The sequence below is a fragment of the Solea senegalensis genome, linkage group LG11 (genome assembly GCF_019176455.1).
Source record: "Solea senegalensis isolate Sse05_10M linkage group LG11, IFAPA_SoseM_1, whole genome shotgun sequence".
Taxonomy (NCBI): domain Eukaryota; kingdom Metazoa; phylum Chordata; class Actinopteri; order Pleuronectiformes; family Soleidae; genus Solea; species Solea senegalensis.
Window position 1 is genome coordinate 14668698 of NC_058031.1, and position 23741 is coordinate 14692438.

Sequence of the window (23741 nt, forward strand, 5' to 3'; positions counted from 1 at the left end):
TATGAGGTGACTGATCAGGGGACAGTGCACCTTTGAGTGCAGTTGTGACACACGTAACTCTGTCTGTGTGGCTCATATCGGTGAACATGTCAGCAAGAACACGACTTGTGTCAGTGCAAAGGTCAGACTGTGTCAGACAACATGACACTAAAACATGTCAGCTTGCCACAATAGTTTCATGCAGTGTGTGATTGTGAATATGAACAGTGTGAGGAGCCTCAGACGTCTTTTCAGTGCTGTGTTCACCTCGGCCCGTCAGAGCTGCCGTATAGTGAAGCATATGGTTTGAAATAAGGAAGTGAATTTGGTTGTGTTCAAACCTGCAGAGGAAACTGAGAAATACATCATTGTGAGCTGACGTTTGTGGTTGAGAGAGAGAGCGAGAGCGAGAGCGAGACGGAGAGAGACATTTGTTTGCTTCTGTGTCTTCAGTCAAGTTTGTGTTCATCCTGTGGAACAAGTAGCCAGAGGTTCAAATGGGCTGAAGCAGGTACTTTGCTTCAGTTTAAAACAGAGCCACGTGCCAGGATGAACAGCAACAGTAAATCGGTGAACTCCACTGCAATAAAAGCGGAGATCAAAAGGTATGAATCTCTGCACAGTGCCATCAACAGACTGTCCAAGCAGTTTGAAAGGATCACTGATCAGCAGCTGCGCTCAGGCCTTAAAGTTTACCTCCACAGTATTCAAGGTAAGCTTGTCTTGAGATCAACTTTAGTTTGGTTTGTTTGTTTTGTTAAGAGGAAAAAGCAGCATGTTAGACAGAAGTGATTGCATGCTCTGACTGTAACATGCTACTTGATAAGAAACGTTCACAGGTGAATTTAGTCACTGTTTTTCATCAGTATTGGAAGTGTTCTGTGAAAGGATGATGACAGTGTAGACGATCGGTATCTTCCTCTGTGCTTCCTGTGTCAGTTGATGTGCCTTTTCACCGAAGAGTCTCTCAGTCAGTGTTCATTTTCTTTCTCATTACTCTCTGAGAGGGGAAAACACTGACCTCCTGGTGTTTGCAATGTAGTGTAGTGACTGTAATTATTAGTCAGCTGTAGGACATGGGCAACCAGTGACAACATCCATGCCATGCGCCATCGTCATGGCAGCAGGATGGAACCTGCTGGGTGGCCTACTTCCTGTCTACCAATCTGCAACTGCCCTCAAAGCCACTTCCTTTCAGACAAACAGGGTGTCTCTTGATCAGTTTTACATCATTTCCTCACATCACTACTTCCCACCGTTTGCTTGTAAATGTGACACAATGTGTGACAGTTGAACCTTTTTTGTTAGCAGATGTGCTGATTATAGTAGGTGAGTGGAAGTACTCTGATCTTTACTGAAGCAAAAAGTCCCAGTACCACAGCAAGTCAATACTAAGATTATCAGAAGTAAACATAATCTTTGTGCAAAATGGTTAAATTAAGGCTCTTGAAAAAAGAGAAGCTAAATAAACAAATATATAAAGTAACAGTATACAGTGCAAACTCAAATATACCTATTTATGAAACAACTAAAATGCACAGCACAAAAATACATCAGCATAAAAGTGCATATGTGAAAATAGGGATAGTGTGGATGGTCTCTAATTTACTTAAAAAAAAGAGAAATTTACGGCAGTGGCAAAGAAGAAGTTGAATATTATTTTGAGGTGATATGTTTGGAATTTGTTATTTTGTCCTTTAGTAACATTTTAAAATGTTTAAGACCACACCATATAACACAGCTTGTCTAGGTCTAATAAGACACTCTTTTAAAATGGAAACGTGAAAATATTCACTATTTGGATGTCTTGGGATGTGTTGTTCCTAAAGTTCAAACTCAATTAGGAAAGAAACTGTTTATGTTTTTGGCACCTGATACTTTGTATACTATACTGTCTGATCTTGAACTTCAAAACCTCATAACCCTGAACGAGTTTAAACCTCTGGTAGAGACTTAGAAGTCCAGGTTGTCACTGTGCAAGTGTTTTATATGAGAAAGTTGTTTATCTGTTTTATTGTGACATTTACTGTAATTGTACTGCTGCTGTCTTGGCCAGGTCTCCCTTGTAAAAGAGCTTATTGACTAAACCTTGTCAAAATTACGGATAAATGAATAAAGGTGAGGTAAGAGCATAAAGGAAGTGGATATAATGCAGTTCATAGTGTGTGTGTGGGGCTGCAACTAACGATTATTTTCACAGACGTTTAATCTGCCGATTATTTCCTCAGTTAATGGAGTACTTGTTTGGTCCATAACATATTGATCAGTGTTTCTCAAACCTGGATATGATGATGATCTCAAACGTCGTGTCGGTGGAGCAAAAGAAAACAAATACAATATTCACATTTAAGAAGCTGAAAAATCAAATAAACTTGTTCCTCATTCTCAAACCGATTAATGTAGTAATTGTTTCAGCCCTAATTGTGTGTGCCTCAAAATTATACATACGTAAGCTGAAGTGCAGACGAGGAACCTGACAAAATCAATTCATTGATTTTTCCAACACTTTATTTATGAGACACTCATTCCACTGGTAGTGAATTGATGGTCAACTCGTTAATGTGAGCTTTGAGGTGTTTTTAGGATCTGCCAGATCTTAACATGCACTGAGAGGCACTTCCCCCAATGTGGCAAAATATTCAAATGATGTGTTTTTTAACAGTAATTAGGCTGCTTGCATGTCCACGCTGTAATGAGGATCAAAGGGACTGCGTCCCTCGTGAGGCCTAGATCTGTGAGTGTAGAGGGTCACTGGTGCTAAAAAGCAAGCCAGCTCTCTTGTATGTGTTCGAGTGACTGTGTGTCATGGAAAGAGCAGAAAAAGAAACAAAAAAAAGCTGGCAATGAAGAGAAGGGTGAGGTGCAACACGAGGATGATTTAAATGTGTCTGGTGTGGAGGTGCAGCTGCAGCACGGCAGGCAGAGTGACAGATTGAGAGGGGAAAATATGGAGAGGACAGCTCCAAGTGAAGGAGAAATGAAAAATCACACAGCATGACCACTGCCCTTGGCTACTGCTCATCTGACAGCACCTGCCCATGAGTGTCACTGTGTGTGTGTGTGTGTGTGTTGGGGGCAGCTTTGCACATATGCATGCATGTGAGTGTGTGTCTGAAACAGTGTCTGCCTGAAGACAACCTGATTTTCTGCATTATATACAGTCAGCGGGTGTCTATTTCACGGTAATTGGATTCCCCCTGCTGCACAGAGAGCTGCAGCAACCTTACATGCACTTCACCTCACACAGACATGTCATGTCCTCTCTGCACTTGTTAAAATGGATTTTACACATAGCATCACCTCCCTAAAAGTGTGTTTGGATGTCTTCTTCATGTCAGAGGATGCATTCATGACTCCTCCTCTGTGGCTGCAGTCACTGTCCCTCTCAGGTCGTATCCCCCCTTTCAGCCAAAGGTGGTTGTCTGAGGTCTTTTGTATTCAGCATGAGTAGTTATTGCCCTCTCACTGCCTGTGGTAGGGAGGGGGAGGCAGGCTGAGCAGGTGGACAGTCAGATCGTATATTATGGGATGATGGTGGGAGGCTGCGGCACTGTGGAGCAAACACATCCTCTGATTTTACATCAAGCAATTTTTTTTTTTATTTAGACAGCAAGTAACATGACACTGCACTCGGTAATAATTCAAGTGGAAAATTTGTAATCGTGTTGCAGGTTTACTGCAGTGTTCCTGCTGTTGCATATGACACAAATGCAGCAGTTCCTTGTGGTAGATCTAAATCGATAGATAATGTACTAAAAATAATCAATTCATTTTGTCAAATGTAAAAATGTGCATAGTAAACTGAATATATTTGTGGCCTAAATGTGAGCTCTTATAAGAATTTGTTTCACAATGAGGAGGTCATTTGATTTGATGATTTTCTTTTATGGCAAAGAAAACAATTATTGTACTGGGTGTCTTGTATTCATACAAAAAAAAGCAGAACATGTGTTGAATCCAGTTTTTTCTTCTGCGGTCCTTCTATTGATATCCAATATGCTCTCATCCTCTCACACTATTGTTTGGTTCATGCTGAGAGTCCAGTGCTTACCCCACTTCTGCTAATGAACACATGCCATAGTGGGCAATAGACTACAGATCAATACGCTCACAGGAAGCTTCTCCTGCTCACATGTACAACACAGACACATTCCCACACACAAACACCATTTTGATACAGAGATCCTGGGAGCGATTACAATACAGAATGGGAGGAGGAGGAGGAGGAGGAGGAGGAGGAGGAGATGTGCTACTTCAGAGCCAGGAAGATTGTAACACCTTAGCAACAAACAAGCCAACCCTCCTGCTGAGGAGGAGCCACACACACACACACACACAGAGCTGAAGACAGGTAGGGGACAATACAGCAGCTGTAAAAAATGAGACAGGCAACTGTTGGAAATCACACCCTGCCAGAATGTCCATCTTCCTTCACAAACATAAATCCATCACGCATACTTCTTTTTTTTCCAACATGACTGATTGACATGACTGCCTGTGCCTGCTTCTCCTCTCCTCATTTCCTCTCCCTGTCATTGATCTCTTCTCTGGTCTCTTATCATTAAATCAGTGTGTGTGTGTGTGTGTGTGTGTGCTCCTCTCTATAAAGATGGCAGGAGAGGATGGGGAGGGATGAGCAATAAAAAGCAGAGCAGGGACTCTGAACAGTCTGAGAGGAGCAGAAGGAGAAACAGAGAAAATAAAAAAGGAGGGAAACATGAGAAGAAAGGTCCCTCTGCAATCTATGAATTGCACAGTGGAACAAGGAGGGGCGAGTGGAGGGAGGGACACTGGAGTTTCCCATTAGTGTGTCACTGAAAGCAGTGTGTGAGAGCTGCACATGTATGAAGGAGTATGTGTGTGTGCATGTGTGTGCGTAATGGGCTCTGGACTCGTTGAACCTGTGCGACAGTGTCTCTACCGGGAAGCTTCAGAGCTGTTTGAGCAGTGACTCGTCTCAGCGCCACCTCCTCCTCCTCCTCCTCTTCATCCTCCTCATCCTCCTGTGCTGTGATGCCCAGCGCCTGATGCGCTCAGAGGACACAGGCGAGAGGGGCGTGATGGCCGGACGCGCCCTGTCTCGGTCAGACATCTCCACTTATCCGCCCGGGCTTCCGTTGGCTTCTTCTCCTGATCCCCTTCAACCCTCATCAATGTCCTTCCTGTGCGTCTCCGTGGTGAAGCTGCCCGCCCTCCTGCCGCCGCGCGCTCTGAATGGATGCTCCTGTCATCACGCATATCAGGCTCGCAGTGAGAGCCCATGATCTGGACCGGGACTACATACAGCTTTAGGTGCACTGTGACTCTACTGATCTTTTTTTAAGGCTTCACCTTTTCACTTTACAGCTGCTGTTCATCACATCTCTGGTGACGTATGATGCGGGACAGTTGTTATTCTGACTGGAATCAAGATTTTTCTTTTTCCTCATGAGTGAAGAGGCTGGACTGAGCATCAAATAAGATGCGGGTGCTGCACACGAAAATAAGGTCAAGTAAATAATTACCATCAGACGCCATAATGAAGATGAATTTGTCTGAGTAGCAGCACATAAATCCAGTGTGCGGATTTTAATTGGGTGTTTTCTAGGAACAAAAGAGCCCTTGGACTGTACTGACAGTGTGCTGAAGGCTGTTGGCAAGACTGGATTTCTATTGTGCCACGAAATATTTCAGCGAACAAAGAAATCTGAGACTGACAGTACAATTCGAAACACAGAAGTTGGGGTTTAGGGAATGGATGAAACCAACAGACTTTCTGTGATTGTATCTCCCGAGGAGGAACTTCATCTTCCCTCATGTAAGTTTCCTACCTCTGCTGTGCCGTCAGATCCTTTCATATCCCCATACGCTGGTGAACTGTCAGTTGTTTATGTCACTCTGTCTGGTTTCATTCATTAACTGCGACTCCACTGAAGCCTGACCACATGAGTGGAGGCGGCGCCCTGCAGCAACGCACCACCTACCTCATCTCCCTCACCCTGGTCAAGGTAGAGGCTGTGGAGGAGAATGGAGAGAAGGCCAGGAAAAGCACTCAGGGGAAAGAGGTGGAGGCCGAGTCAGGAGGACTGGCAAGGGAGGAGGACGGGGTCAGAGTGGAGGCTGAAGGTGGAGCCCCTGCACAGGCTGAGAATGGGGCTGGAGTGATTTCAGGGCAGCCAAAAAGTGCTGAGGATGCTGCTGTTGAGAAGTTAAATGTTGAACCTGAGGCTGGAGAGAGAGGAGCCCTCAGCCCTTTGAAGGATAAGCCACCATCCACCGTTGATGTCCTGAGTAAAGGAGGTGAAAAGCCACCGCCCAACCTCTCGATCCCCTTACCTGCTGAAAGAGCAACACTTCAGAAGACAAAGTCTGCAGAGACAGAAGTAACAAGAGTTGAGAGTCTTTTCACACCTGAGGCAAAGCAATGCAGGTCTCCATCTCTCATCACAACACCACCAACGGAGGTGTGCGTCGAGCCCAGTCGCACCCCAACCAGGACCAGCCTCCCTCTCCGTCCTGCAGGACAGCGGCCTGTGAGTCTGCTGAAGTCTCACAGCAGTGTGGCCACCCGCGGTCGTGACTCCAGGGACGGTAGAGAGCGTAGTCCCACCTCGGCCCAGAGCCTCGACCGAAAGGACTGCCGGATGGTAACACGCTCTCCAGGGCCCTGCAGAGCTTCCTGGGCTGAGGCGAGCAGACCTGAAGGCTGGAGGGATGAAGTGCACGCAGGAATACCGTTAGAGACTGGAGCTGGAATGGCTGCAGTGATGAGAGACCTCCCCAGGAAGGAAAGACTAAAGGCAAGTTCGAGCTCCCTACCTGCACCTACCCAGGCCTCCAAGCCGGGACGCAAAGGTAAAAGCCGCACACTGGACAACAGTGATCTAAACAGTCTCTCTGAAGACCTGGGGCTGGTCAGGGAGGCCCAGCAGGCACAGGGCCAACGGGGCTCCACTAAAGACAGGAAGATGCTTAAGTTTATCAGTGGCATTTTCACGAAGAGCAGCTCTGGGGCAGCGGGGTCATCCTCCACAGCACCTCCTGTCTATATACAGAGAGACTCCAGTGAGGAAGAAGGTAAGAAGTCACACACTCACATGCATCCTAACTCTTTCATCCCAGAGCTAACCTAAACCCAATGTGCACTCTCTTCTACAGTTTCTTGAGGACACAACATAAACCTAAACCCCTAAAACCCTAAAACCATGTTTTGACCCTCAAAAAAGCCCTTTAAAGTTGTGAAGACCTGCTAAAATGTCCTCATTCCCCCAAATTGTCCTCATAAATATATACATACGTACACACAGTCACACACTGTCACTTTCTCGACCCTAAATTCAGCCTTCATGTTGACAACATCCATGACAGCAGCCCATTATCAGAGTCACGCCTGTCCTCTGCTCCTGCCAAAATAATTATCTCCAAGTAGCCACCTTGTCTGTGCATCTGTGCATAGGCATCCATTTAAAACGAGTGGGGTGGGGTTGATCTTTTTTCTCCACACAGAATATATTTACAGGTTTTATTATTGTCTCGCACTGAGGAAACATTTTCCCGAAGCTATGTGCAACTGCAAATTGATGACAGATGAAGTTCTTTGATGTGCGGACTGACAATAGAATCATCATGGACAGACTTAATCTAATTCCCCTTCAGACTCAGAGGGCTTGGCTGATTTCACATTGCTTGAGGGGTAATCTCTAGACTCACACTCACACCGCAACACATACACACTTAAGCGGCATTCCCAGCATGGTTTTAAATCTCATAATGAAGCCAAGGGGGAGAGGAGCTGGTGGCATGATCACGGATGGATTGCGCCGCTCTGGTTGATTTCTTTCGCCCCTGCTTCATCTCAATAAAGCTGGAGAGTGGGGGGGACATTTGTTCACCCCTTTAAAAGAAAGACGTGTGGATAAAGAACATTTCTAATCCACATCTGTGATATTCCACCCACTGCATGTTCTGCCACTTCAGTTGTGTGCCCCTCCTCACACAACTGTCTTTGTCACTGCAAAAGCATTTCATTTAAATTCACATCAAAAATTATTCACATTGCTGCAGCGAGCAACAGTGCATCTCCCTCACAGACATGTTTCCCCAAAGACAGGGCGAGTGTTTCAGCCTGTGGGAGTGGGCGAGCGCGTTTTATCTATTCATTCACTCATTGTGTATTCACACTGTTACACATGCACACTGTGGATTCACTCAAGTAGTGAGACTGTGGCCTCACCGACTGCACACACACACACACACACAGGGCAGGAGGAAGTGTTGCCATGGCAACCGGCAGGACTGCTGCTTCTGAGGCAGAGCCTGATGAAACAGAGGGGCGGAGGAGTCGTGGTGTGCATGTGTCGTGTGTGCGTTGGCACATGTGTGTCTGTGTGAATCTGTGCATACAGTTTATGTGCTTGAGTTGACACCACTTCACCTCATCTCCAAAACATGTTCAGTCAGAAAACCGTGCAGGTTTCAGTGAGCTTGTGGCCACATTGGGTATTGTAGTGGATCACACATGATTATTTTGGAGCGGGGATTGTAGATAATTGGCTTTTTGTAGAAATCCGTGTGACCAAGCAGCAGAAGTCACTGTGTGTGACCATAAAGAGAGCTTTGACTCAGAAAGGCAGATGGATCACGTCCATGTGTGTGGATGTGTCTGTGTGGCAGGAGGAAGCTCTTTCTTTCTCTCAGGGAGCATGCCTGCAGCAGCAGCTCGTGTGTAAGCCTCTTTTTTTCCTTTTTCTTTTTCTTTTGTCAAGCACGTTGTGCATCTGTGCAGTTTTGGCCCGCTGACGCTTCATAGATTCAGACCCAGCAGCGAGTTAAATCATCATCTGTCTTTGAAGGACACATTACGCATTCACACTGAGGATGTTATCAGGCACTACATCAGTCAGAGTAGTGGACCAGAACCTCCTGGTCTCCACGGTTTCTCCTCGCTCTGTTTTACAGGCAAGGGCCTTACTGCATGGAGGTTAGCATGTTCTCCCCGTGTGTGCGTGGGTTTTCTCCACATTCTACCATTTCCTCCTACAGTCCAAAAACATGCAATACGGGGATTAGGTAAATTGGATATGTAAAATGACTGTTTTTATATGTGGTGATGATGGCAGTGTTGGTTTCCTCTGCTCTGAAATATCTCACCAGCTATCCCTAACATTTCTCTTGTCTTTATTGAGTTCATTTTCATAGCTTTAGTGAAATCTACAGGATAGAATGTGGAGAGAATTGGCTTCGGTGATCAGTGTTGCTTTTATTTATGACCAAACACCTGCACAATGTTTCTATCTATCCACCATCAGTGAAGGTAGACGAGATGACAGCATCACAAGCTGTATCCTCCAAAATGATTAGTGTCTTCAACACTTCTGTGAAATCATTTACTCTCACTCCCTCATCTTCTGCCGCTTTATCCTCCACATGAGGGTCGCAGGGGTTCGCTGGTGCCAATCCCAGCTGACATTGTGTTCCTGGTGTACCTAATAAACTGGCCACTGAGTGCAGGATTTGCCTCTGATCTCTTTCCCTCTGTTCTCATCCCTCTGAAGCTGCAGCTGGGTGTGAGCGTCACACACTGGGGGCACTGACGAGGCCACAGCTGTGTGTGACCCAACCCATCCTCTGTGTGTGTGTGTGTGTGTGTGTCAACATTCACAGTTGTGCAACCTGCACATTAACAAATGTATCTCAGTTCACTGTTGAGCTATAACAACTATGGGCATATTCCAAAGTGAGAATGGGTTTATTGGTTACATCTAACTGTAAAGTGAACATCATTGTTTACTTGCAGTCTTGTTCACCACACTTAATGAATTTAATTAAATAATTGACATAAAACGAAACTCCACACACCAAAAGGAAGAAAAAAACGGCGTAGTGTGTGTACTGCAGAGATATTTTGTACGAGGCATTGCATGCAGCCTTCTTCAGTTCAGAGGGGAGTTGTTATTCAAACCCACAGACATCTTTACGTGGCAGAACTGAATCAGGAGGTGGGAGGTGGGTCTCCCCAGGGAGGCTCCAAACCAAGTCAGAGGAGGTGCAGAGAAAGGAAGTGAATCACTATCACATTAGATATCACATTAGATATCAAAGTCCTAAATGTGTGTGAGTGAGAAACTAATAAAGGCCCCAGGACAGATCTTTTTTTCTGTATTTGATGGAGTCTGATGTTAAGTCAACCAACTCTGGGGCTTTCTGTGCTGAATTATTGAGTGTCTGTCGTATCATATAACACAATCTTAATGATATAAGGGTCCAAAATTTTAGACAAACTCGGTGAGTAAACTAAGGTTGGGCTTTTACCAGGCTCTGTGTGAGAGGAGGCCCCCCAATCTCATACACTGAAACTCCCAGAGCCCCTGCACACAGCTGCTCATCAGTGGGGAGCAAAGTGGATAATGAGTGGTGTGGCTGCACCTTGTTGCGTTGCCCCATTGTGACTGAAAGGTTATGTTCATTAAGACGACCACCGAGACCACACGTGTGCTACGTCGCTCTCCTGCAGAGGCCATAATGAAGGGGCTATTTTTACTGAACATGTGCAAAATGATGAATCTCTGTTTGTACCTCTGCCTCCCTGACTGTTCGTCTCTGCCTGTGTCTTTCCAGTAAATATTGCCAACAGTCAGGAGTGGACGCTGAGCAGATCCATCCCTGAGCTGAGACTGGTGAGGCTAAATCAGTTCACTGCAGTTCACACCTGAGGCAGAACAGAAGAAATGTCCACAATGTATTCCACGTTTTCACATGTTGTAGCATTTCATCAGAGAGGCTGTTTCAAGACTGATAAATGAATCCTCTGATCAGTTCTCCAATTTGACATTTTACCAAAAAAAAAATTTGTGTTTGCAAAAAATACAAATTATTACAGTTATGGAAAGTAGGATGAATTGGTGACTGAAGTCTACAAACTCTTTCCTTTCCTTAGTGGCCTTCACATACCATAGAGGATGCTGTTCATGCAGGTCATCGTTATCCAAAACACATTGATTGTCCAGTTGCGCAAATGAAAACAAATTTCATTTTAATTTAATTAAAAGCTGTAATACACTTATACATACATTCTTATGGGTATCATATTAAACTTCTGCCAATAAACCTTCCTAAATGTTACACCTGGACCTTCAAACACACACAAGTGACTAGCATTTTACTTGAGTGTTCATGTTATATTTTATATTATTCTACACTCCTTTTAAAAAGCTAGTGAACATTTACTCACTGTGATAGTTTGAACCAGCCAGCTGTCTCGTCTTATCAAGTTGGCTACATGTCTACTAAACACAACACACAAGCTTGTACAGTGAAATAAAATGTAAACATAAGTACTGTACTTTCTGTTCCTCTTACAGATGTCCACAAATAGCCTTTTCAGATCAACATTAATGACAAATGCATGCATATATTTAACTTTCTAACATTTGAAACATAGACACTCTTCTGTTGTGGAGCTTCTCCTTTGTGTAACCGGATCTGAATTATCTGAATATAATTTGACTTATAGTGCTCAAACAGTCAGAAGAGACAAACTGAAACTATGAGCTACTAATTAATAACATGACATGATTACCTTGAATAAGAGGAATTTGTAGGATGTTATTTGTTACCTGAACACAAGTAAATATAAATATAATATATATGTTATATATATGTACATATATACATATATATGTATAATAATAGTTATTTAGTACTTGTATTCAGTCTGAGTGGAATATTTAATGGACTGTACTGTAAACATGCTGTGTGCTGACCCTGCATTTTCCTCCTGCCTCTCTTAGGGCATTTTGGGAAGTGTGAAAAGCGGGAAGTCAGCACTGGTCAACAAATACATTACAGGCAGTTATGTTGCACTGGAGAAGTCGGATGGTAAGAAAAAATCTAATCTATATTTAATCGATCTGTAGTGTGATATGGCTTCATTCTTCATCGGTCCCAGCTGCTGAATGACCGTTCTGTCATTGTTACTGTCCTTGTCAGGGGGCAGGTATAAAAAGGAAGTGCTGGTGGATGGACAGAGTCATCTGTTACTGATCAGGGAGGAAGCTGGACCACCTGACGCGCAGGTGCTTTGTTTGTATTAATATGTAAATGTGTGCAGCCATCACACGTGTACGCCTGGAGCTAACGTCTGCCTCTTCTCCACCTCACTCCTTCCTCTACAGTTCAGCAGCTGGGTTGATGCAGTGATTCTGGTCTTCAGTCTGGAGAACGAGGCCAGTTTCCAGGATCTGTACCAGCTCTACAGTCAGCTCGTTGCGTTCCGCACAGACATCCCAGTCATAGTGGTTGGCACCCAAGGTCAGAACATGACTCCCATATACAGTATTATAGAAAATATTTAGCCTGGAAGTTTAAGTGTAGTAATTCTGTTAGTGAGTGCAGAAATACTGCGTCACCACCTGGTTTATGGTGATGCAGTTTAAACTTGTATTTAGAAGAAAGAATTTGACTCCTAAGACACGTGTAGCTCATGATTTTCAAATAAAACTTTAGTGCATTTGCGATTCAGTGCAGTTTGTGAAGGACTTAATTTGATGAGCCGAGTAAAGCATTAGATGTATGTATTTAGTCACCTGAAATATAATATCTAGCCAACAGGATTAATCTGCCATAATTTAAAGTTTAATTCGGAGCTCTAATCACTGATCTATTTTTCTACAGATAAAATCAGTAGCACCAACCCTCGCGTGATTGAGGATCAGAGAGCCAGGCAGTTGTGCATCGATGTGCGCCACTCGCTGTTTTACGAGACCTGCGCCACCTATGGGTTCAACGTGGATCGAGTGTTTTCTGAAGGTGAGTTAAGGGGACAGTGGGCCTGATTTACAGTGCAGTGGTCGTTGCAGTCATAAAAGCTTGGTGACACTTGTGTGGATGAACGGCTGTGTGATTTTCAGCTGCCCAAAAGATTGTAACTCAGAGGAAGCAGGCGGCGCTGCAGGCCTGCAAGTCTCTTCCTAACTCTCCCAGTCACTCTGGAGGCTCCACACCTGGATCAGCATCGCTCCCGGGCCAGGTACCACACCCTAACCTTAACCTCACTAACACTTGTGCGTAGCTGAGTCGAAAAATACCTATGGGTCGTATTCAGGGGTTAACCAAAACGACCCATAGTTATGTTTCAGTTGGAGGAAAGTTTGCAAATCCAGTACTACTTTTCACAATAATTGATCATAAACATTTCATTGGATAGTCAGTAAAAACTGATGGTTGTAAAAGGTACAATTTATGGCAGTATCATGTCGTATCAGATTACACAGGTGTACCAGATAAAGAAGTATTGATTATATAAATATAACTATGTGCTTAATATTTGCCATGACAGAAAAAAACTACGGTTAGGGCTAGAAAAAGACAGGGCTAGACAGTAATTACAGATAATGAAATAAAAATAAAATAGCATGTAAAAAGTCTAACATGGGAGTTGAACACCCAAGTACAATACTTTAACTACTAAGTGAACTGCTGGTTGAAACCTCATTGAAGCTACTTGATGACGACACACCCAGTATACTAGATTGCTGTTATTTATACTACCACTAGGAACGCCTGTTTTAAAAACCTACCTATGGGTTCTATTTCCTGCGTACGACCCATAGTTTACATTTACAGGGTCTCTGGATTATGATTGAATTGAATTAACACCTCAGTGTTAAGTCAACTGAGACTGAACATGTAGAGCGTGTACCTTTGCAAACAAAATCCAAAGACTGTATTTACAACTTCAAAGACAGCTGTATAGAGTCACTTAATAATCCCTTTTAAACGTTAATAGAGTGGATTAAGAAATAATGCATTCTCATGAATCTAGATGAGTATAAAATAGCATGCAACTAAAAGAAGCACAAGTGTTGATAAATTATGAATAAGTTCACTACTTGAATAGCTTGTCTGGCTCAACACTGAAGCACCGCGTTAAACTGTAAGAACTCACGGTTGGAAACACTGAGAAAAGCCTTGAACCACATCTGTATATGACAAGTGTTTGGTCCTTATGTTAAGACTGAAAATGTTTACCATAGCTTTTATATTCTTACTCATTAAGGGCCAGCAGTTTAAGAAATGCATGGAAATCATGGCACTTTACTACAGTCAGGTGTTCAGTAGTTGTTGTTGTGTTTGAGTAAACACAGCCTTTTTTTTCCAGTCCAGACAGATACTGTATTACATAAGACCTGGTAAAAATAGGACTCGGATGAAAGCGTTTCACTGTTGCTATGCAGGTGTTTTCATCAAAATTAACTTCTTCTGACCTCCACAGGCGTCAGTAGCACTATTTATAGTCTGTCACCAAAATAAAATCTGAAAATGTACTCCAAGGAAAATCACGCCAAGACTTTATGCAAACAGAAGACTGAGTTATCTCAGTAAAGCATTTTGTCCAGAGTTACATTAAGTTCATTTTAAATATCACCTCCAAGACTCTTCATCATCCATCTCAGCTCCACATTTATCACATTCGCCCCTCACCCACTTTCTCTTAATGTAGTTCCACTGTGTGATCAGGGCTGGGTATGGAACTTCAACACTTTAGTGGTGTCGGGTATCAAACTTCCTCTGTATCACCTAATATTGAATATGTGTTGTTATTTGATATTGAAGGTTGATACCTAAAGAGTTAATCTCATCAGTGTCAGCGAGCCAACAAGCATGCAGCATGCTGTTAAAGTATTGTTCTGGAATCAGTATTCAGGTCCTAAAAGATGTTTTCAATACTCAGCCGTACGTTTGACCCATTTCATCTCGCAAACCCATTCTCACTCTGGCCATCTCCTCCCTCATGTCTCCATTCCCATCTCCCCCTGCTGCATCCATGACCTCTTGACCTCTTGCCCGGCTGCCATCCACCCCCTCTCAGGCCAGTAATGGCCTCAGTTGTGGCTACGCCTACTCCCTCCCCTCCACCCCTGTGGTCGGTCACAGAGAGCTGCGGGTTGCACAGGGAGAGGGGGGAGGCAGCATTAACTCACGTGCGCTGAAGAACATCCCCAGACGACCCTCGCTCTTCAAGGTCAGTTGGTGGCGACCGTCGATGGTGTCGCCCACCTTTTGGTTCATCCTGTCGTCTCTCACATCATCTCACGTCATTCTCAGCTCCCTCGCTGACTGTCGTTGTTGAAATCTTCTGCTCCTGTAAACACACGTGTTGTATTTGTTTCAGAACCGGGACACGGATAAGAAAGCTGGTGATGGTAAAGGAGACCTGAGCAGTGTGCGGGGCGTTCCCATCAAACAGGTCTGGTTCATGTTATGTAACACATGTGGGGTTTAGGGCTACTAAACCTGTGTGTCATTTGGATATGTAGTTGCTTTCCAACAGTTCAAAAAAGGAAACTGAACACTCACTGAAGTGTGTATTTACAAGCTTGCAGCAGAGTAGAACAGGCTGATTCCCTCTTCAGCAGGAAGGTGGGAACTAAAATGCACTTGTCTATTTATTTGATCTTATATAAGCGGTATAAATAAAATCCCTTATTTCATCCTTTTCAGCAATTCTCTTGAGGGTTATATTAATATTGTGCAAGTGCTTTCAGTTATTTCTCTCCATGTTGTGCTACTGCACTTTGAAGACATCGCCTCTCTTTGTGTGATTCTAAATTTAGGCAGATTCAGCGAGTCATTTGTACACTGACCTTGGGCTTTTGTTTTGCAACAGGGTATCCTGTGGAAGAGAAGTGGTAGCTCTCTGAACAAGGAGTGGAAGAAGAAATATGTCACCCTTTCCAACAACGGCACACTGTCTTACCACTCCAGTTCCAATGTAAGAGAACACCGCATTACTAATCAATACAGCAGTAAACACAGTGAAGCATCAGCAACCGGACACAAGTTTTCACTGTGCAGCTTTTTAACTTTACACTCGGCATCAGTGCTTTCACAAACACACATTTGTCTTAAAACACCCTATGATTGCTTTTAAACCTTTGCTTAATATTGATTTACCCACAAAAAAAACATTCACTGATTTAACATTTTTACACTCATTAAGTTTCCTTACACTATTGATTAGAAACTGTGGTCATGATGGCTTCTTTTTAACCATCGGCAAAAGCAAAAGCAAAAGTTTAAAAAACAAATGTCATCATGTCTGGCCAAGTAGTTCAGTGGCTTCTTACAAAGAGTGCATCCCTGTGCAATATCAATAAAATGTAACATGATTTAAAATACTTTTGTAAACTAAGTAAACTATTATCTGTGACATTCTACAGTTAGAGAGTGCAGTATAAAGACAGATCCTGTAGCACAATCGACTAAACTGTGATTTTAATGCTAATGACATGAATCAGGTTATAAAATGACCTGTGAACGTTGTAGCTCCCTCAGGTTTTCCTGGGTTAGTTCTTGCACAGCATGGCTCCACATTGTGTGAAACCAGAATTTTTGGACCTGGGGTTTCCAAACTGCTGGCTGGGGACTGGTATTAGACCTCGGGTTAAAACCCAAACCAAAGTGATTTGTATTTTTTTTGCCCCTGAAAATGCAATGTGTTTATTATATATAACAAGGAAATGTTCATTTCAAATGACCAAACCCAAAAAAAGGCTCTGCAGCTCTCAACTCAATGTTGAAAAAAACGCTGCTCTTGTCACTCAGACATGCGTCACTCTTATCACATTGTCTCCAAAAAGCAAAGACACAGTGTTCACATTGATAGTGAGAATGGTGTGTTTTGAGCGTGCTTTTACTATGATTTTTATATGTATCATAACATGACAATAGAAGTAGTTTACTGTTAGCTCTGTAGCCCCCCCAACGGTTCATTAGAAATATGACAACTGCTGTGCAGTACCTTTAATCAAACCCCCGTTATTTTGAGGATGTTGGCCACACTGTGGAATAGTGGCTAAGACAGTTGCCTCACATTGAGGTAGGTCCAGGTTAATGACCCAGACTGAGTGTGTCAAGGTTACATGTTCTCCCCATACGTGTAGGTTTTGTACGGCACCGGTTTCCTCCCACAGGCCAAAAACATGCAGAGGTTAAGTCTAAACGCTCCCATAGGTGTGAGTGAGTGAATGTTAGTCTCTGTGTGTTGGCCCTGACGACCTGTCCTAGGTGTACCCTGCCTTTCACCTTATGTGAGCTGGGAATGCCCCCCCTCCCCCGGAAACCCTTATATAGAGGATGAAGCAGTAGACATTGAATGAAAATAGGTATGTTATGAATTCAGCTTTTAATTTGTAAGAGAATGCTTCATCATCACTGAAACTGTGTTAAAGCTTTCCTCCTCACAAAAGATCATTCATATCCCTGGTGAGCATTTCTAACACGATGTTTTGGGGGTTGTAGGACTACACACAGAATAGCCATGGAAAAGAAATTGACTTGCTTCGCGTGACGGTGAAAGTTCCTGGGAAACGTCCTCCGAGAGCTGTCGTTCCTGCTGTTCCCTCACCAGTTCCCCCGAGTTCTGTACCTGGAGTTAATGGCCTGAGTAAGGAGCTGCCAGCTGCTGATGGCATCAGTACAGGTAAGATAAACATAGCACGCAAGCATGATTAAGGCAATAAAAGTAGTAAAATAAGAAGCCAGGAAAGGACACCATACAAGCCATAAAAAATTAAAAGGATCTTGAATGGTTAAATTCAGACACTGATTATTGTAAAAGTGTGAAAAAGAAGATAATGAGCTCGTCAAACAGATTCCCTCGGATAAGTTATTCCACACCAACTGAGACATTGAAACCCTGGAATCCAAGCCACTTTTGAGGAATGACAAGTACAAACTTTGCATGTAATAAAGCAATGACTTTATTCCGAGGTAAAACTGGTGTTGTTGTAAGACTTTTTCTTACTGTCAAGTTACTGTCTGTGGAGTAAAGAGGCCAGACAGTGTAAGTGAATTTGACTCGCATTGAGCTACACTGTGAGCACGTCCTTGCTGTGGAAAAATGTGTCTCTGAGTGCATTGATGTGGCCTAATGATGTGTTTTTAACAGTTTTTGGGAAAATAGTGGCAAGGTAGACGAGGCTTTGGCCACACAGGCAATACTTCATTGTTGGTTTGGGCTTTTTTCATGGGATTTATTTATTCTGTATGAGTAATAAACAATATAAATAAACATTATTTCAAATTACATTTTTATTCATCGAGTAGCTCCATCCCATCTTCTATTAAAGAAGGATAATAATCGCATAGATGCATTAAAAAGGCAGAGGTAGTAGTGTGTCTTGACCAGACAAAATCTGCTTATTAAACACGTGAGACGTCGTAAACCCTGACAGCATCACCAAAAAAAAAAAGTTTCCTCATCGATCTTTTTCATTACTCTAAACTTCAAATTGTGATGTTCAGACCTGGTAATAACATCTGTCCTGAGTGATACGATCAGATTGCACTAAGCACAGTTCTGAATGCTACCAATCTGTCCTGAATCCTTCATCAGATGTGATCACAGAAACCACATTTGTATGTGTGGAATTGTTTGTTTTTGTCGCCGTTGTTTGTGTGACTGAATAAACTGCTACGACCAATCAATACCAGATTTGAACACACATATATATATATGAACAAGTAAAGCACATTTCTCCAGGTTATGCAAGTAAATTAACTGCAGTCATGTAAATATGAAATACTGTTAAAACTTCCCTCTCCCTCAGTTCCTCAGTTGTGTCCAGCCACACTGTCAGTGGTTGATGATCGCACTGGTGGTTTGTCCCCTCAAGGTGGAGAGAGAGGACTTCAGCGCTGCCCGTCCTCATTGTCCACCAAAGCACAAAGTGTTGGTATGTGTACCAAAAAAAAACTTTTCAATCATTGACACCAGTCAATGTCTGTGAACACTGCTGCCATGTATGATTAATTATTTCTGCACCAAATGTCAGATGCCCTTGAAGGGACAGCCAGTCCTTTTGCTGGAAAGGATCCCAGTCAGTCATCTCCCATGAGCGACAGGAAGAAGAATAGGAGGAAGAAGAGCATGAATCAGAAAGGGGATGCAGCCGTCGGACAGGCTGAAGGTAACATTATGCACAACATGTAATGCTTTTGTTTGGTTTTTACCAGAAACTGTTATCTCTTTCTGCTAGTGTTTGATAAAGGACACGTTTATCTTCTTCCTCTTTCTTCGTGTAAGAATGTGGTTTTAGCGAGAGATGTCTGTCTTCTCTAGATATTTCTTAACTTCCTAACATTTGCACTTGTCTTTCTCTGTTTGTGTTTTTCCTTCTCCCTCTCCTGTGCTTATCTCTTGCTCTGCAGCCAAACGTAAAATGTGGAAACTAAAGAGCTTTGGTAGCTTGAGAAACATTAATAAGACAGGTAACAAGTGAGAGCGACGGGGGCCAAATCTGCTTGTGCATATTTACCTACAATGTGTTTTTCCTCTTCACTGTGCCTGACAAGTTCATACCCTCATTCCATGCCTCAGTTGTCCATTTGAATTATTTTCATCATACCAACATTATTTTTGCTCTCACCTACCGTGAAACCACTGTTGTAGCACTGTGTAATGAGCGTTTATGTGTTTTTTTTGCACTTATCTCACTGACTTTACATCGATAATGGACATAATGCACCGTAAATAACTCACCCTTGTGTACAAATCTGAGTCGGTGTTTGTTCTTGTCCTTCCCTTGCAGAGGAGGAGAATTCAGACTTCATCGTGGTGTCGTTCACCGGGCAGAATTGGCACTTTGAGGCTCAGAGTCAGGAGGAGAGGGACTCATGGGTGTCGGCGATAGAGAGTCAAATCCTGGCAAGTCTTCAGTCCTGTGAGAGCGGCAGAAACAAGGTTTGTTTAGTCCACTGTAGTGTGATGGTTTCCAGGAGCAGATTAGGTTATTTCTGTTTTTCTGAGTTTGTTTTGGCTTGAAAGGCTGAGTTGTTTGGCTTATTTCTCTGTCAAAACATACACAGACTTAATAAACAGTGTGCTATTTCTATTGGCATGATTATTTAATTACATTTTTTAAAAAAAATCAATTTAGGTGACATTTGAAACTGTTTCTGTATCATGGGTTTCTGAAACACTTATTCTCTCACTTGTTTAAATCTTCTTCATGTCCTCGTAGCCATAAACAAAGAAACTCTAATAACAAAATACAGTATAATCTGTTGTTTGTAGCACTGTTGTAATAAACACAACCAATCATTCCCATTGGAAAGAAAGGGCTGAATTGCTGGCCTACCTACCATTCACTAATGTCCTCACCTCATACCCAAGTTTGGCACTGATCAACATTTTAAAAGTGAGATTTTTCTCAATGAAAGTTCTGTTTTCTAAGAAACAAGTGATGAAATGATGCTGTGCAGGAGGAGGACACCATGACTTCATTTTAATTAAAATATCATGTACACACATTTCAGGCATGTGTGGGGAAAAGCTGTAAAGCAAGAATGCTTTCACAAATATAAGTCTTATTTTTCAAGCAGAGTATGTTCTGTGTGTTTTGAGGGTGAAGTTTTGACGGGGGAGCAGATGTGAGGGCGATGTGAAATCCGTGACAATGTAGCCTGCAAGTCTTTCAGAGACAAATTACAAACTCAAGCAATAACCTTTTGAATCTGTGCCACTGAACAATAAAAAAAGACCTTAAATTATTACAAAACAACCTCTTGCTGTGATTCCACTCGCTTCATGACAAAGTTGACATCACGTCCTGTTGATGAATACCCTAATGGAAATGTTTACTGATATAATAAATTAAGTGTGAGGTAGGTTCATCTTTTCATAGTTCTTAATTCAAGTGGAGTCACTCCTGCTGACTAACTGCTACTCCCTGGGCTTCACAACATGTAGACTACTTCCATTTTTATACACCATTTATCATTGTAACTCTTATAACTTCTTTAATCTATTTTCTTCCAGAATAGATGTGGTTTAATGACACGTACAAGTTCACTGACGCCTGTCACGCAGTTAGCCATGTTATCACTATTCAATGGGGAAAGTGGGTGTATTTTTTCAGAGGTAAGATTGTGGCAGTAATAAATCATTCAAATGTGTTTATGTGTGTGTGTGTGTGTGTGTGTCTTTGTGTTTGGTCAGGCACGTCGGAGCAGTCACAGTGAGGCTATGGCGCTTCAGGCCATCCGTAACGCCAAAGGCAACAGTCTGTGTGTGGACTGTGAAGCACAGAGTGAGTTCTTAAACGTTGGCATCTTTCCCTCCTGCCGCTCATTTCCCCGAGAGGTTTATTCTGCTTTCATGAATCCTCCACAGCCTTTGGTGGCGTTCCACTTTACACGCAGTTCATATCAATTCAATAGTAAAGTTTTTTTGGACATACGGTGTCTCCTCTCTTGACTCTGCAGATCCCACCTGGGCCAGTCTCAATCTGGGTGCACTGATCTGCATCGAGTGCTCTGGGATCCATCGAAAACTGGGGACTCACTTGTCTCGTGTTCGCTCGCTGGACCTGGACGACTGGCCAGGAGAACTCACTCAAGTCCTGGCTGCCATTGGCAACCACATGGCCAACAGCATCTGGGAGAGTTGCACACAGGGCAGAACCAAACCCACGCCTCATGCAACACGGTGAGTTCCACCTAATCCACGATTTTGATTAATAAACTTCAAATTCCTACTTTGATGAATACATTTTTAAATAATCTCTGGTTTTCTAGAATGTGAATAGATAATTATATATATATATAAAAAAATGTCCTAAATTTGTCCTATTCTCTCTTAATTCTGAAAATAACCATAAAAATATAGTTACAGTGAATTTAGGGCTTTTTTTTGGTATTTGATACATACGCATGTGTATTTCCTTGCATGACCAGGTCTCCTCTGTGTATGTATCTGTTTAACAGTGAGGAAAGAGAGTCCTGGATTTGTGCAAAGTATGAGCAGCGGGCATTTGTAGCACCTCTTCAGCCGGCCTCTGGGACCCAGCAGCTCGAGGACAGTATGCCAGTGTGGCTGCTGTCTTCAGTGACTGAGCGGGATCTGCCCAGACTGCTGCATCTTCTCGCTCACAGCACCAAGGAACAGATCAATGCGCTTCTGGCTGGGTCGACGTCGCTGCCTCGCTCGGCCCTGCACGCTGCTTGTCAGCTGGGAGATGTAGTCATGACCCAGCTGCTTATTTGGGTGGGTTTTTCCTCTCTGATCAATACTGTCCTTAAAGTGAAGTTGAAAAAAGCTCAATCTGTTAGAAATGTGACAGTGAGGACGAAAATATTCAACACTACTAGTTAGCCAGTGTGTTCTGTTTTGTTTTTTATTTTATTGTGTGTATTTATCGCTAATATATCACGACTACTCATTGCCATGATGGCCCTGGTATACCCAACGTGCATCGTGCGCATAGCGCCTGGTGCATCATCAACGCGCAGGCGTCCTAGATTTTGGAACCCGCGTGCAAAGAGTTTTGGGTGCATGTAGACAGTGCATGTGCAAACTGAATGTCTGCCCCACCGACAGGTGGAGTATTAAGCCCTGCTCACCAAGCAGAAAAAACATTTCAACAACAGAAGAAGTATTTCCTGACCTGGTGACCCTCAAACCAGCTGTATACCAGGGTTCGCGATATGCGACGCTCAATGTGACCACGTGCACAGAAGTATACCAGGGCTTTTAACAGGCAACCAAATACGACAACAATGTCTATATCAATGTCTGATTGAGAGACCCCCACAGCAGACATTACATACTGTGCATTTAACCTCCAATGCTACTCAGTAGATCTTGTTTACATTTCACAGCACACACACTGCTGTGTGCCCAACAATCAATATTTAATCTATATATACATGCCAACACAGCAAATATTATGTTCTCCCCTCTATCTGTCTCTCTGCAGTATGGGATCGATGTAAAAGCAAAAGATAACCAAGGCCAGACCGCCATGATGATCGCCAGAAAAAATGGGAGCAAAGGCTGCGCTGATATTTTGCTGCAGCACGGCTGTTCAAACGAGGCGTCCCCCACCACTGCCACTCCCGTCCTCTCCCGCCGCTCCAGCACGACCAGCCTGGGCCGGACCAGCTCCAGGAAGCGAGTGTCGTAGCGGGGACTGAAGATGCTACCACAGAAAGGGCTGGCAGTGAAAATGTAATAACCTGTGGGATGCAGGCAGAGCTATGGACATGGATGTATTATAATAAAAATGACAGGACTATATCATAGTTTTAAGGATAAAAAAAAACAAAACGCTTCTGAAGAATGAACAACATATCAAACACCTTAAAAGCAATATTCATTCAATTTGTTGATGACAGATATATTGCTGAAATACTGTGTTGTTGTTGACCTCATTTCAAAATGACTCAAGTAGAACTTTGTAGCCATCCTCTGTAATTTTCGCGAGCAGACACTCGCTCTGCTTCGGTTTCACTTCCTCCAGAAGAAGTGCAATAATCCTGCTACTATGACGAAAAGAGCAACAAGTTTTAATCAGAGTGAACTGTGATGGATGACATGGTGGTCGCTACTGTGAGAGAAAGATTACACCAAAAAAGGTGGTGCTCTTATTCAAATTTGCTGTGACTGGACCAAAACAGCTTTTGTTTTCCTTTGGCTTTACAAATACAACATAAACATACAGTATGTCATGTTCTTAGTTATGTGTGCCTGTTGCAGCAGTAGAAACCTCAGTTTATATATAATAAACAAACCAGCTGAGATAATTCTGCTTAGTCTAGAAACATGAATGGTTTGGAATATGAAATGTGTCAGTGTTACTCTCACAGGTCAAAGATATGGTGTTTTATTAAACTGTAAATGTACCTATACTACAAACTCAATGTGAACTCTGTAACGACGACACAACTGAAGAATCAGACTCAGTTTTGTAAATGATTTCTTACAGGTAGTTTTGAAAATA

The 23741-nt window shown here is 43.0% G+C and overlaps 1 protein-coding gene and 1 long non-coding RNA gene across 6 annotated transcripts; one reads left to right on the forward strand and one right to left on the reverse strand.

Annotated features, from left to right (window-relative positions):
- Positions 1-350: 350 nt before the first annotated feature.
- Positions 351-23741, forward strand: agap2 (ArfGAP with GTPase domain, ankyrin repeat and PH domain 2). Of its 5 annotated transcripts, XM_044037914.1 has the most exons (20): positions 4785-5776; positions 5895-7035; positions 10576-10634; positions 11748-11835; positions 11947-12032; positions 12132-12267; positions 12631-12765; positions 12867-12985; positions 14828-14980; positions 15131-15205; positions 15626-15730; positions 17260-17440; positions 18570-18695; positions 18795-18929; positions 19171-19230; positions 19551-19702; positions 20960-21050; positions 21226-21448; positions 21727-22006; positions 22719-23741. In XM_044037914.1, the coding sequence occupies exons 2-20, from the start codon at positions 5904-5906 to the stop codon at positions 22923-22925; spliced, it is 3543 nt and encodes a 1180-aa protein (XP_043893849.1). In that variant the 5' UTR covers positions 4785-5776; positions 5895-5903; the 3' UTR covers positions 22926-23741. The 5 variants fall into 5 exon arrangements, with proteins under 5 accessions (XP_043893852.1, XP_043893853.1, XP_043893851.1 ...); XM_044037917.1 differs by lacking the exons at positions 4785-5776; positions 5895-7035 and adding an exon at positions 351-691; XM_044037918.1 differs by lacking the exons at positions 4785-5776; positions 5895-7035; positions 19171-19230 and adding an exon at positions 351-691.
- Positions 6945-10967, reverse strand: LOC122777024. Its single transcript, XR_006361282.1, has 3 exons — positions 10909-10967; positions 10534-10666; positions 6945-7003 (listed from the first exon to the last, which is right to left on the reverse strand). It is a non-coding gene; the product is annotated as an uncharacterized LOC122777024 (long non-coding RNA).